Genomic DNA, 13,371 nt, shown 5'->3' with positions numbered 1-13,371 from the left:
TATATATATATATATATATATGTATATATATATATATATATATATATAAGCCAGACTGATATTGACATATTAAAGTTAGTGTAGGTGATATCAGAGAGGTTAGCAATAGCAATCTAGCTTTGAAAGCATAAGGTCCCACCCTCACTGCAAATCACTCTCCAAAGCCACGCCTCACCACACATTATCTAACCAGCGACACAATGAGAGACGACGTTGGAGGAGGGCTGAATGCAACGCTGTCAGATTACCTCATGTCTCATTCACTGGTGAGAAAACATTACAGTACAAAACGCATAATATTACAATAATAACGCCATCCATTCTCACTCGGTCTGCAATAGTGGAGGTATGCAAATAAATACGTTGACAGGCTGTTGGGACAGTAGCCCTCAGACCGAGGAGTATGATTGTACAAACATTTTATGGTCCTACGCCTTCCACGGACAATATAAATACATTTTAAAAACTTAACTTAGTGATTGCTATCAGGATGTGTAGATGTTTTCCAGCCAAATCACCTACCCTGCCTTTAATCTAATATTGAAATTGGCTGATAACTGGTTTAGCAGATTGTCACTGTAGGTTACTTCCAAAACCAGCAGCAGTATCAGTTAAACTCCCCAAATTCTTGCAGCTTCAAATGCTACAAGATCCCCCATCTGCCGTTTTCAGAGGCAGGAGAGATCAGCCGCTAAATTACACGGTGACGCATCGAGTTTCTCCAGCTCTGAGTCACGGTGGAGGTCTGAGATTGTTTGAGATTGATGTCACTGGAGTCAGGATTGTGAATTAGCCCTTCCAAGCTGCAGCAAATATGAAATACGGCTATTAGGGGGAGAATCAGTCATATTTCTGCCTTCCATGTGTCAGTGTGGCTTTACCAGTCAGCCGTGAGATCAGATTTGGTTTTTGAAGTTGCGTGTTAACCTGCTTGTGTGACTCAATAACTCATAAACTTGATGTTCAATGGTCCACGGACTCTATTGTTTTCACTCTTGACCGAGTCACTAGCTCCAGTCTGAATACGAGCAGCATCTGGATTAATAATAGATGTTTTTGCCCCTTGGGGATTCTCAGAATTGAAATCTGTATTGCAGAGTAAATTGCTGAAAGTAGTTTTCTGACTAACTCAAGCAACAAGCTAGTCTTCAAGCATGTAGCTGTGCGCCACAACAAAGCACTGTATTTCTGGTTTAAAAATCACATTGTATTTCACACACAGGCTGAAAACTGTGTGAGCTGGAGGAACAACCAATATGCTTTCTTAAACTCTTCTCTCTATTTCTGTGGAATTGGAAAGCCCAATTGGTGTTGTGAAGTGTTTTATGTTTATGAAGAGTGTTTTTGTCCCAGGCAGCATTGTGTTTAGATTATTATTTTGGTACTTGAAATGTGGCTTAATTTAGATTTTGATTGTGCTGTACTGATTAGTCACGAATAATATGAAAGGTTATGGTCAAGCAATTTATTTTTGTCAATGTGTGATTTTGGGACAAACGCTTTCAATGTTTTTGCCTGTGGTTTAACAATCAGGCGGCAGCAGTTACCACTAGATTGTAAGTGGATGATCCTTACACAGCAGCAAAAGATTCATGTTGAAGCTTTTGGGTAAATTTGGCATCCCTAATGAAAATTAACCATGCTTTTATTATAGTAAAAGCGTAGTAACCATGGCTTTTTGGCATATTGAGTGGTTAAACTATAGTAACCAGGGTTTGTATTAAAACCATAGTTAATTTTCATAAGGGATATCTTGTTTTTAGCTGGCTGTGAACACAAAGCAATACTGTCTGTCTTTTGTAAACGTTAAATAGAATCAAGGGGGAAAATACCAATCACAATTCAGTAGGCAGCTTTTATAATTGCTTTGGCCGTAGGATTTTAAGGAAATGCTCTTTACATTCCTTTTTTCCATTCAGATTTTGCTTTTAAAAAATATGTTGGTCTTAAGAATCTCTAGGTGGGTCCTAGCATAAAGTTTGGGAACTTCTGCTCTAGATTGAGCCTTCTTGGTTTTCTTTTGTGTTGGTGGCACATGTATAGTGAGGGACATCAGATATCAGCCCTGTTTAGTGATGAGTGCTGTTTTTACTCAAAATCTCTGCATCTGTTTGGTCCTTGACAGAAAGTTCTGGGAGACCTTCATCTCCATCTGTCATGAGAACCACAGTCTCCACGGCATCACCTTTGAACAGATTAAAATCCAGCTGGAGGCCCTGGAGCTGAAAAAGACCTACGTGCTCAACCCGCTGGCCCCAGAGTTCATCCCTCGTGCCCTGCGCTCGCAACATCCCCAGGGTCCTGGCAAGCACCAGCACTCCCCACCCAAGGTACAAGTCTTCATCCTGCACAAAACATCCCAAACACTAATAATCAGATTACTTAGAGATTTGAAGAAACCTCTTAACTAGTCACCAACAACAATACAGACTCTCATAAACTGTTTTTCTGAATGAGAAAAGTAGCTGTTCTGCCCTTGATTCTATTAAGTTCCTCTTCCATTTCACACAATGTCACAATACAATAGCACACAATAGCACCTTCAGGCCTCCTCACAATACAAGAAATTCCTACTAAATGGACCAATTTTATATCTCATCTCAGTTTATCTCTCGTGCACGGAAAGAAGGACGTGACAGTCACAGCGTCTGCTCGGATACGGTCAGTGGCGTTCACGGCGGAGGGTTTGTTATGATGTGCTGTGATGTGGAGTCATGCACGCTCTCCCCCGCTGACATTAGTAAAAGGGTTTGGCTCTGCGAGTGGTGGAAAGCATCCGTCTAAATGCAAGTTGAGCTCTCGCACCCTCAGAACGAATAATATGCCAATCACAGGGTTCGTACGGTCTTGAAAAACCTGGTAAAGTCATGGAAATTTATTTCACAAACCTCTATATAATAGAATAGATTTACAATCAGGTCCTGAATTTCGGTGCAGGATTGTGCATATATCATACAGTTTTACTTTTTCCTTCAGGTTTATAAGGCAGGAAATTCCCGCAAACATTTCAGATTTTATATACATAGCATGTAGATTAGATGTAAATAAATCCAGATAGAATATCACATATAAACCAGTCATTTGAAAACAGTGTTTCAGCTGTATCCCGTCGTCTTTCTCTCACTCTCTCAAAACGGTTTCACATCAGCGCATCTCGTCTGCACTACAAGAGATTTGCTGCATGCTGCGATACGAGACTTTCGCTCGCGTTTGGCCAATGTTGCATCATCACAAAACTGTATAATTTGTAAAAAAAAATTAAGTATTTTTAAACCATTCGGTAGAGACGGTTTTCTATGTGCTCATAGTCACATCCAAAGCTTGCGCGCACAAAGCCACCTCGAAAAGAACTTGCAAGTACCAAATATAGTTATTTTTCGTAGCTTTTTGAGCTTAAACGGCCAAATACGCACAAAGTTATGTCAAAATGCCCATCCTGGCGAGTATCCTCATAAATGCTGAGCTGAACATATTTGGTTGCACCTCCTCTTCTGTTGGTAGAGCACCTCTTTTTACATTTGTTGAGTATCCTCATAAACACAGTTGATTTTGTCTTAAGTGAATGTAAATAGTTAAGAAAGAAGACTCTTGTGTATCAGTGTATTGAATAAGTGCAGTCAGTCTTAAAGTGACAGCAGCCTAATAAAGCTGTGCTGTCTGTCATAAATGTTAATCATACAACAAAAGACAGAGAAATTCACTCAATGCTCTTGACTTTTGTAAATTAAATTTTAAGGATTAATTTGTTTTTAATTCACAGTTTATTCCATTTCTGTGTATTTCGTTACTTGAATATACTGTGAAACCTAAATGGTTTCCTAAACGAAATTCAGGTACTGAGTTTAACTAAATACACAACAATATTCAGTGATGTGATGATGTGTTCTCTGCGTGGAGTAACATCTGGCACAGTTGCAGCTTGTACTTACTATTAAAACAAATAGAAAGCAAACAAGTAGCCTAGGCATTAATTTAAGTCAATGCATACTATGATAAATTTCAACATAGATTTTTATATTGCTTCTACACGTATACTTGTAAAATAATGGAACATTAGGTCATGAATATTTTCTCAAACGTCATGGAAATTTAATCAATCAATACTCAGCCCTAAGGGGAGGAAGGTAAACATGCCAAAATAGATGAGTGAGGAGACTTCCTCTTTCCCCTTTTTTTCTGTAGCTCAAATTTGTATCTGTTTCTCCTCACCCCCTCTGTTTCATTTGGACTAGCTATAGAGGTTTATTGGCTTCTTGATTTAGTGGCTTCAAAGTCCTAAATGTTTTATTAGTGAATCTCACAAAACCAGCTGAAGTCATGTTTCACAAGCCTATTTACAATACTTTTAAGATTTTGTTTGTAGATACTATTTTTTTTATATAAAATATGCTTACTCTACACCAAAAAAAGTGCAACATTTTACTACCAAATTATATGTAATATCTTATTAATTTAACTTGATTTAATATGGAAAGGTTTTCTCGACATGCCACGATAATGGGCTTCGTGAGTTCCTATTGCGATGAATGATGGGATGTGCTTAGACATAAATACCTCTCTGAAGTGATATTATAGATGGTGTGGATTTAGTGTGCGTCTAAGGAATAGGTCACCTAAAAATTTACATTTGCTAAAAATGTTATACTGTTTCTTGGGGGAAATCGTGGTAACGTGAAAAGTTTGGGACATTTGGAGTCCAAACAGCTGATAAAAAAAATCACAATAATCCACATGACTCCAGTCCATCAGTTAATGACTTGTGAAGTGAAAATCTGTGTGTTTGTAGGAAACCCATCCATCAAGATGTTTTTTTTTTTATCTTCAAACCATTGCTTCTGGACAAAATATGGGTCTTTTATCCATAATATTGCTTTCTTCAGTGAAAAGGCATTTCATATTAATCAAGAGAGAAATATGCACAGATGAAGAACTGTTTCAAACCGAAACAAGTATTTAGGTGGATTTTGATGTGGGAGACAACAGGGGATGTACTTTTTCATTGGAGGAAGTGTTATGGATTAATGAGTCCTATTTTAGTGATAAGCAGTGGTTTAAAGTAAAAAAGGAATTTTTTTGTTTAGTTTTTTTTTTTTTTTTTTTTTAATACACGCAGCTTTTCACTTCACAAGACATTAATTGATGAACTGGAGTGGTGTGGGTTACTTTTGAATTATTGTGATGTTTTTATCAGCTGTTTGGACTTTCATTTTGATGACACCCATTCACTGTAATGCTACATTTCTCCAAATCTGTTCCCATGAAGATGAGGGTGAGAGAATTTTAAGCCAATTTAAATTTTTGGGTGAACTAGTCCTTGCAGGGCACTGAGCTTTGGCATTTTTCAGATACGAGACAATCTTGCGCACTTCCTGTCACATGTATGTGCTCTTAAGTGGCCAAGCCGAAAATATGGGTATTGGCCCATTATATACATTCTTGTTTTGATTTTGCGTACCGCTCACCCAGTTTTCGCAGTGTTTGTATCCTTAACACAATAACAATGATTTCACCACAGCAACTTGAACAATAACTTAATAGGTCGATAAGAGGAATGATATCAATCTTGGTCCAGAACAAGCTTTTGCCATACAGACCAAGGAGGGAAAAACTCAAAAACCCAATTCTTTACCAAAAAACCACTATAACAACCACTCCATAACAACAACAACATAATCTCTGATGTATCTTGATTGGAGTGTGATAACTATAGACATCGCCACAGATTTTATCCAACACTTGACAGGTGCGTCCCCGTTTTTTTGTGCTGTAATTTCCTAGGCTTTGTACAGAAAGTGGCTCATCACATGCTATTGAAATAATAGCGTGATTGGTGGTTCCCGCAAACGTGCTGACCCCAGAGCTGCCAGGTCTCGGGCCAGCAGAACGCCTCAATCGCGCATTGATGCTGTCAGCATGTCATTCTGTATGCACTCAACCACATTGATCTGTTTTGAAAAGGCACGCTTTCCCAACTGATCGCATCAATGGACTCTGATTCGGAAGTCATTGGCGGCACAAAAAAAAAAATACAAGCAATGTTTTTTTTTCCTTGTACATTGCAGTGCTGTAATTCAGGCACCAAGAACAAGAGTTTGTTCCACTCAATCCACTGATTATCTGTGCAGTTAGTGCTGTGTTTTTCTTGGAAATCATCTGTGTGCGCTCCCAACTGCCTCCTCAAACCACCCTCTGCCCTCATTTTACTGAAACACCACCCACGTGGAGCCAACTCGCCAACAAACGTATCAAGAACATCTCAGACGCAATTTGCCCGACCATGTAAACTATTTTAACCATTTTGACAAATCAGTGCTGCCTCACAACGATGCTGTTCCCCAAGGAAAGGGGAAGCACGTCCCCCTGACCCTGTGACTATAGTTAGCACACTAGATGCGTAAGACCCCCTTCCCCCCTCACTTTCCCTTCACAGGCTCCTTCATCCTCTAGCACTGATTCACTCAAACCCTCCTCTTCCTCTACAGGCAAAAGGACAGCTGGCCAATCACACTGAACCCTTCCCCCCTGAAGGCTTTGGTAAGTGTCTCACTCTTTGACCTCTTGTTCTTTTTGAAGGTTTGAACGTTTTCACCCAGGCTTTTCTGAATTGGGTGAATGTGCTCTCATTGTGTTTCCTAGCTCTGAATTGCTACAGCGTAAGGTTGTTACGATAGCGTAATCACATCAATGCAAATGAATGACTTAATAGTTTTTAATGAAACCTGAGAGATTTCTGTCCCCCAAAACACAAGTTTCAAAATGTTCATGAAGACAGCATTGAAGGAATACATGTAGTAATCCATATCATATTGAAATTCACCAAAGTAGTGTAGTTTTTTTTTTTTTATGGCAAATAGTAGCAAGTACTGTACATGCAATCATAGTACTGTATTTCCAATTCTACCATTTTCCACTTTAACATTGCATACCTTGGCACTGGTATGCTGGCAGCAGGTAATATAGTGTTAAACCTGTGTATAGATAGCCACTTGAGGTGGTCAGAGTTTACCTGCTTTACATTCATATTGAGCAGTTACGTGGACAATGTGACGGAGAGGTCAGAAGCTGCATTAGCCCCTCATGTAGGAGATGTTTTCACAGCCTTTGACCTCTGATTGGAGAGTTTGAGGATATTATTGGTGTGATGTGACAGTGCTGTCAGAACAAATTGAGGTCATTAGTTTGTGGAGTGCCGCTCGAGTGATTGTCGAGGCAGAAAGAGCGGACGGAGAGCGAGAGCATAAAGGAGTCCGAGAGAGACGAGATCAGTCAAGTGGATCCAACTTCCTTCCAGCCTCACTTCTCGCCCAATCAAAACACGATCCCGCCGATAATGTGTGGCAGCAGCGCCAATTCTCCCTGAATTACTTCCTTGGATTGCCATGTGTCTGGGCAAATGACTTGGGCCAGGTGTGTGCTGTTGAGCGCTCATGAGGACATTTCGGGGGTGGCTGTAGTTGTAATGATTCTGGGGGTGTTGGGCTTCAAACTGTCTGAAGCAGGGATGACCCCGAAATTGTTGAAGATTAGCGTGTATCAGGGTGCATTTTCACACTATAGCTTTTAGATCAGAGCTTTGTCTTATTGAGCGAAAGGTTTTTTGGAAAACCAGGATGTGCACAAAGGAACTGCACACGAATCAGTATTGGGTGAATCGCATGAGACATCAAGAACATGTTCAGGTTATACTCCACCCTAAAGTCTATTTTCAATTTAATGGAGTGTTATTTGTATTATTTTATTTTATTTATTACTTCGACGTATGATAATTATGAAGTAAATGTCCTTATGCAATATATATATATATATATATTATATATTAATTTATTGTTTTTATGAATTCTTTTTTTTCACCTGTACATGTTCTTAAATGGATCTTGTGAGATCCACCAATAAATAGTGTCTTGGATCTGATTCATTTGAACCCCTTTTACAAAGTTATCCTGGAAGTGCACACAATGAATGGTTTTATGTGAATACTGTACATTCATCTCTTATCAAATATGAGTGCTAAAAAATTGATGTGATAGACAGATGGAGAGTAGAGATTATAATTAAATCGGTGCATAAATGACACTTGGCGAAGAGTTTTAATAAAACTATTGATCACACATGTGCAGGTATTTTTTGCCAAGACATTTGGTTTTGCCAACAGATAAACACTTCTAACCAAAAGAGCCATTTTTTCATTATCACACATTTGATTTCTTGTTAACAGGGGAAAACATTCATTTGGGTTAAGGGTCTAGCAAATGTATGAATTGGTGGAAAAATGGCTAGAAATTTTATTTAATCATTAGTGTTCTCCAGGTTGCTTTGGATGAATGTGTTTGCTAAATGTCTAGCTGCCAATTGTTGGATTTCACCTTCTTCATCCCGATACGATACATTGCTCTGTAATAAAGCTGATACGGTTTGATTAATGAACAAAAGAGCAATAGTCAGAAATGATTCAGGTTCTACTGCTTTACCATCCAAGAGTATTAATGTAATATTGCAAAGCATGATATAGCCTTTCATTCCTATAGTCTCAGTTTTGGTTGGTGTTTGTATCTTCAGTTCAGCCAAGTGCTGCTGTGTTGATGGGAAACCCGATTCAGGCCTTTACTCCACCAGGAGCTGGAGCTCCAGCCGCCGGCAAATCACCAAGCCCTGTTCAAAGAATTGACCCTGCAGCCAGCATCCTCTATGTGCCCGCTGTCTATGGGGGCAATATGGTGATGCCCATGCCAATTCCAGTACGTTCTGTATTTTTTTCTCTTGCTCTTTAACATGGTTCATAACCTGTTCATTTTTTAGATGTTTCAGCTTGTTCTCATGTTCTTTTTACTGTCACTTTGATTTTGGAGGCCCTTATCTCTCCACCCTAAATGTATTTCCATGAACATGTACACTTATATGACCCTCACCTTCTCTTCACCAGTTGCCATGGGCTGGCTACCAGAGCCGTTTTGCTATGGATCCTCGCATCATGAGTCATCAGGCCGCCATGGCTGCGTACAACCTCAACCTGCGTCCAGCAGCCAGTCGCACCTCACCTGTGCTGTATGGGTTCAATCACCCATCTCCTCTAGGCATGAACCAGCAGCCTTCCTCTGAGAAAGAACTACTTCAAGAGACCAGTGGAAATGGTATATAGTGACTTTCATTTTAACAATAGCGGTTGCTCAACTGATACGTGCCATTAGCAACACCAAGGTCATGGTTTAAATCCCAGAGAGCACAGATGCTGATAAATGTATATTTAAAAAAAAAAAAAAAAAAAGTAGTTTGGGCTAGTTTAAGTGAGTTGGATGTTTTATTAGAGAATTACAAAAATTGTAAAATGGCCAAAAATATCTGGCGATAATGCAGTTAAACTCAATGGGTCAAGGTGGACTGCAGGGTTTAAAGGATAAAATATGCAGCTCTTATTTTACCAAAAATGCTTTTGTGAAATATTCAGTATACTTACTAAATTGCTTCTTAATAGACAGCTACTGTAGATGAAAACCAACCTAAAATGTTCCTTTAAAATAATGTATTTCACATCAGGCCGGTTTGCATTGGCTAACAGTTCATAGTTTGCCTTTACTTTCACTTACATTACACTGTAAAAGTTTTTGAACTTGGTGAACTCTCAGACTTTTGGGGTTGTATTGTGCTGATTTGTTGTCATTCTTTAGGGAAAATCGACATTAATGGGAAAACGGAGCATTGTAGGCTGCTGACACCTGAGAGGAAAGCCCCTGAGCTGAAGGAAAAACAGGTACCATCCATCTGCTGTTCTCTTTTTCTATCTATCTATCATATGTCCTTCCCAGTTTAATCTGAAATAAATCAAAGGAGCCGCCCACTATGCCTTCCCACAAGAGCACTTGTAACATGGACCATCTATCTTCACTCATCCCCTGCATGCTCACTTCAACACTTCAGTTGTCCTACTCTTTTACACCCTCCATTAGCGTCACATGTCCGTAATGATTGTACTTTCTTCTCCCCACAGGGTGACCCAGAGTCGGTGCAGAATAAGAGTCCAGAGCCCCAGTCCAACATGGGATTCCCTGGCAGCCGCTTCATACGCAAAGACCCACAGGCCCAGAGGGCCCTCAACTTCCACCTGGGCCCCCCGCATCCCGGTTTCCCCCCTCACCACGGGAACAGCCAGTTTCCACAGCAGTACGGACTATCCCGACCTCCCCTCCGAATGCAGGCCCCCATCCACCCTCAGGCCTCCTCCTTCCCCCCTTCGTTCTTCAGTGGACCTCCAATGGCGCACCGCGGGCTGCAGTCTCCGGTCCTGGAGGGTGGGGAGGGCTCGATGGGAACGGGTCCAGGTGGGGTGCCTGAGGATCTGAAGGGTGTGGTGAGAGGCCTTCCCCTACAGATGCACCAGCAGCCCTTGCGCCTCAACAGCTTTGGAGAAGAGAGTTTGGACTCTCTGTTGGGCGATACTCTGGGTATGTACAAAAGCAATAAAGACATTAAAAGGCCTTAAATTTTATTCCTACAGACATTTAAATTTTTTGATGGTTCTGAAGAAATATAATATTACCAGTTTATTTTGAATATAGCCTACATAATAACTTCTTAATTTGCTGTCGCAAAATATGTACATTGGTGTGATACAAACATGGAACTAGTTTGGTCATTTCCTCTGGCCGGTGCAATATTGCCATAACGCTGGGTGTTTGGACATGGAGAAGTAAAACTAAGAGCAGAGAATGTAAATTTCGTAAAGTCTGAAAGAAATGGGGAAGTGCAGTTTCGGTGAGAGTGACTCTAATTTTATTTTATTCAGTGTAAATGATGATTAGGAATGTAATGATGCACCGCGAGCCAGTTGAAAATCCATACAAATATGTGATGATTCAAATGGGTAAGATGTTAAATGAATCGCCATACAGTTGGGAGTAAGTGTTTATATGAATGTATCTGTGAGGGGAACTGTCTTTAGAAAAGTTTAGATGGTATTTTCTTTCCACTTACCTTCATATAATGCATATTAAAACAGCGTTCATAAGCGCTGCGCTGCTTTGTTTACAGCGGTAACCAAGGAAATGCTGTATCGCTGCTGTTCCATAAGCGCCACCTGCTGTCAGAGAGTGAATCTGCATCTCATTCAGTCCGTCTGCTGTTTCTGTTTCATGCAGATGTTTATGTAGTATAGTTTACCAAAACTAAAGTCAGAGCATTCCGTTTTTGTTTAAAAATTTCAAATGATACAATCTAATTATGTTTGATGCGGAATGATATTTATTGTAGGAAACCGAAAACCGCAAAAAGAGGAAACCAAGGCCGAAAACCGAAACACCGAAAGAAATTATGCCAATTATTAGTACCATTGCATTTATGGCTATGACTGTGTACTAACTTTACTAAAATCAAGGCATTGCAATTGCATAAATTAATATTAAAGTTTCAAAGAATAAATCAATTACAAATTATGCAAATATTTATTTAGCACATTTGCCAACAATGCACAGTATAAAATAAAATTCAAACTAAAATGTTTAACTTGACCCCACTAATGTGTACATTGAAAAATAATGTACAGGCCTACTGGCCTGCAGAAAGGTTTTTAAAATTAAATTTCTCTCTCATAAAAACAAAGTGCATTTAGGTCAAGTGCATTTGAAATTTTCATCTGTAGGACTACTACAAGAAAGTGCATTACTTCTCCAGTAGGCAAGAGGGTTATCACTTCTGGGGATGAGGGCTTCAGACAGATATCCAACTATCTGTTGAGTGGTTGAGCTTGTCATCTGCCTGACATTTGAGAAAGATTTGAGAGAGTGTATTTAAATAGGGCCAGGGCATAAATAAACATTTATATCAAATTAAAAAAACATTTCTAGCAGAAATATGGCTACAATCTGATAGTCACATATATAGTAGCCTAAGAACATAATAGCCTACGTATTATTATTATTTGAGGCACTTTCTTGCAGGATTTCACTGAACATATCAGACAACGAGGGTGCAGAGAGACGAGTCTTTTTTTCTGCACTCTGATCTCCTTCTCCATGCAATACTCCGTGCGCTTCTCCATCTCCACGCGGGTTCTCCGCATCCATCGCGGCCTGGATCATTTCTCGTGCGCGCTGCTTTATTTCCGCATCCAAGTAATGGTCTTTATAAGGCAGATAAAGTACAGTCACGACGAAGTGCAGAGGATCCGAATAGATCTTATTGAAACGTGTGCTGACAGACTTAAACAGTGTACGTTTCTTTGTTTTCACTCCGTGGTCCGTCTCAACCTCTTTGCTTAGGAGACGCTTTAGTGTTGCGATTAAAGGAATAACGTCCGCTACAGTGCATCAGAGGAGTTCAAAGGGGGCAAGAAGAGAGAGAATGTTCTCTATTAAGACCCACTGGTTAGAAGTGAATGTCGCGGGGAGCTCGTGGTCTGCGCTATGCAGGTGCACGTGCAGGTCACGGTTTCTGTTTGCGTCATCACAACATTTCGGCCGAAAATTTTCGGTGGCCGAATATTCGGTGCATCCCTAATTTTGTTTTGTTTAAATTATATAATGTAAGTGCATTACGTTTTTGTTAAAAAATTTCTAATGATAGTGGTTGCCTCTAATTTGATCTTATTTGATTAGATTTGGGATTTTGTTATTTGACATTTAAATTTCACAAATAAATGTGCAGCATTTTGTCTGAGAAATAATAAAAGGACACCTTTTTATTAATAATTTGTCTTGAATCTAATTTTGTTAAAATAAATCGTAAGAAAATTGTATCATGAGATCAGTATCGTGAATCGTATCGCATCATGAGTTGAGTGATTCGTTACATCCCTATTGATGATTGATAATGAATAATGTTTGACAGTAAAAGTTGAGGCGCGCACAGCCTATGTGTGTGTGAGAAATCAAAACAAATGAGCACAACAGCACAGACAAACACTCTCATAAAACATACTATGATAAAAAAAATTACATTTATAACATTATATAGTGCAGTTAATCAACATGAGATGACCAATAGAGTGCTGTTTCCCAAATAGCAGCACGATTGCAGATTTGACACTGATTTTATTCATTCAAAAATGAGTAGTTAAAATTAAGTGACTTACATTTTTGAATAGAAAACATCTTAAAATGGTTAAAAAAAGATCACAGCAGAACAGTCACGCATCTCAGAGCAACACACAGCGGTGTTTTCTTACTGAATGATTAGCGCTATTCAATAATTCATTTGAGTCAGTGATTCGGTGGTCCATTCATAAAGACAGGCACTTGCTTCATTCTTGATTGAATCAGCCGTCTGAATGAATCGGTTGAACTAATGACTCAAATGCTCACTTATGAACTCAGTCACTTGTTGCCATCTACTGGCGGTTTACTCTCCTATTTGAAAGTATCATTGCATTTTTTCTAACCTTTC

The 13,371-nt window shown here is 39.4% G+C and overlaps 1 protein-coding gene across 2 annotated transcripts in view; it reads left to right on the top strand.

The window, feature by feature from the left end:
* The window catches only part of LOC109096494 (probable helicase with zinc finger domain), a 49,240-nt gene that overhangs the window by 29,249 nt on the left and 6,620 nt on the right, over positions 1 to 13,371 (top strand). For both annotated transcript variants that reach the window (XM_042730470.1, XM_042730461.1), the window contains exons 22-27: positions 2,126 to 2,330; positions 6,483 to 6,534; positions 8,557 to 8,735; positions 8,921 to 9,128; positions 9,663 to 9,745; positions 9,983 to 10,436. In XM_042730470.1, coding sequence (XP_042586404.1) covers positions 2,126 to 2,330; positions 6,483 to 6,534; positions 8,557 to 8,735; positions 8,921 to 9,128; positions 9,663 to 9,745; positions 9,983 to 10,436 — 1,181 coding nt within the window. The remainder of the gene's footprint in view (positions 1 to 2,125; positions 2,331 to 6,482; positions 6,535 to 8,556; positions 8,736 to 8,920; positions 9,129 to 9,662; positions 9,746 to 9,982; positions 10,437 to 13,371) is intronic.

The sequence above is a fragment of the Cyprinus carpio genome, chromosome A3 (assembly GCF_018340385.1).
Source record: "Cyprinus carpio isolate SPL01 chromosome A3, ASM1834038v1, whole genome shotgun sequence".
In the NCBI taxonomy this organism is placed as follows: domain Eukaryota; kingdom Metazoa; phylum Chordata; class Actinopteri; order Cypriniformes; family Cyprinidae; genus Cyprinus; species Cyprinus carpio.
Note: the sequence above shows the minus strand (reverse complement) of the source record. Positions and strands in the feature narration are given on the sequence as shown.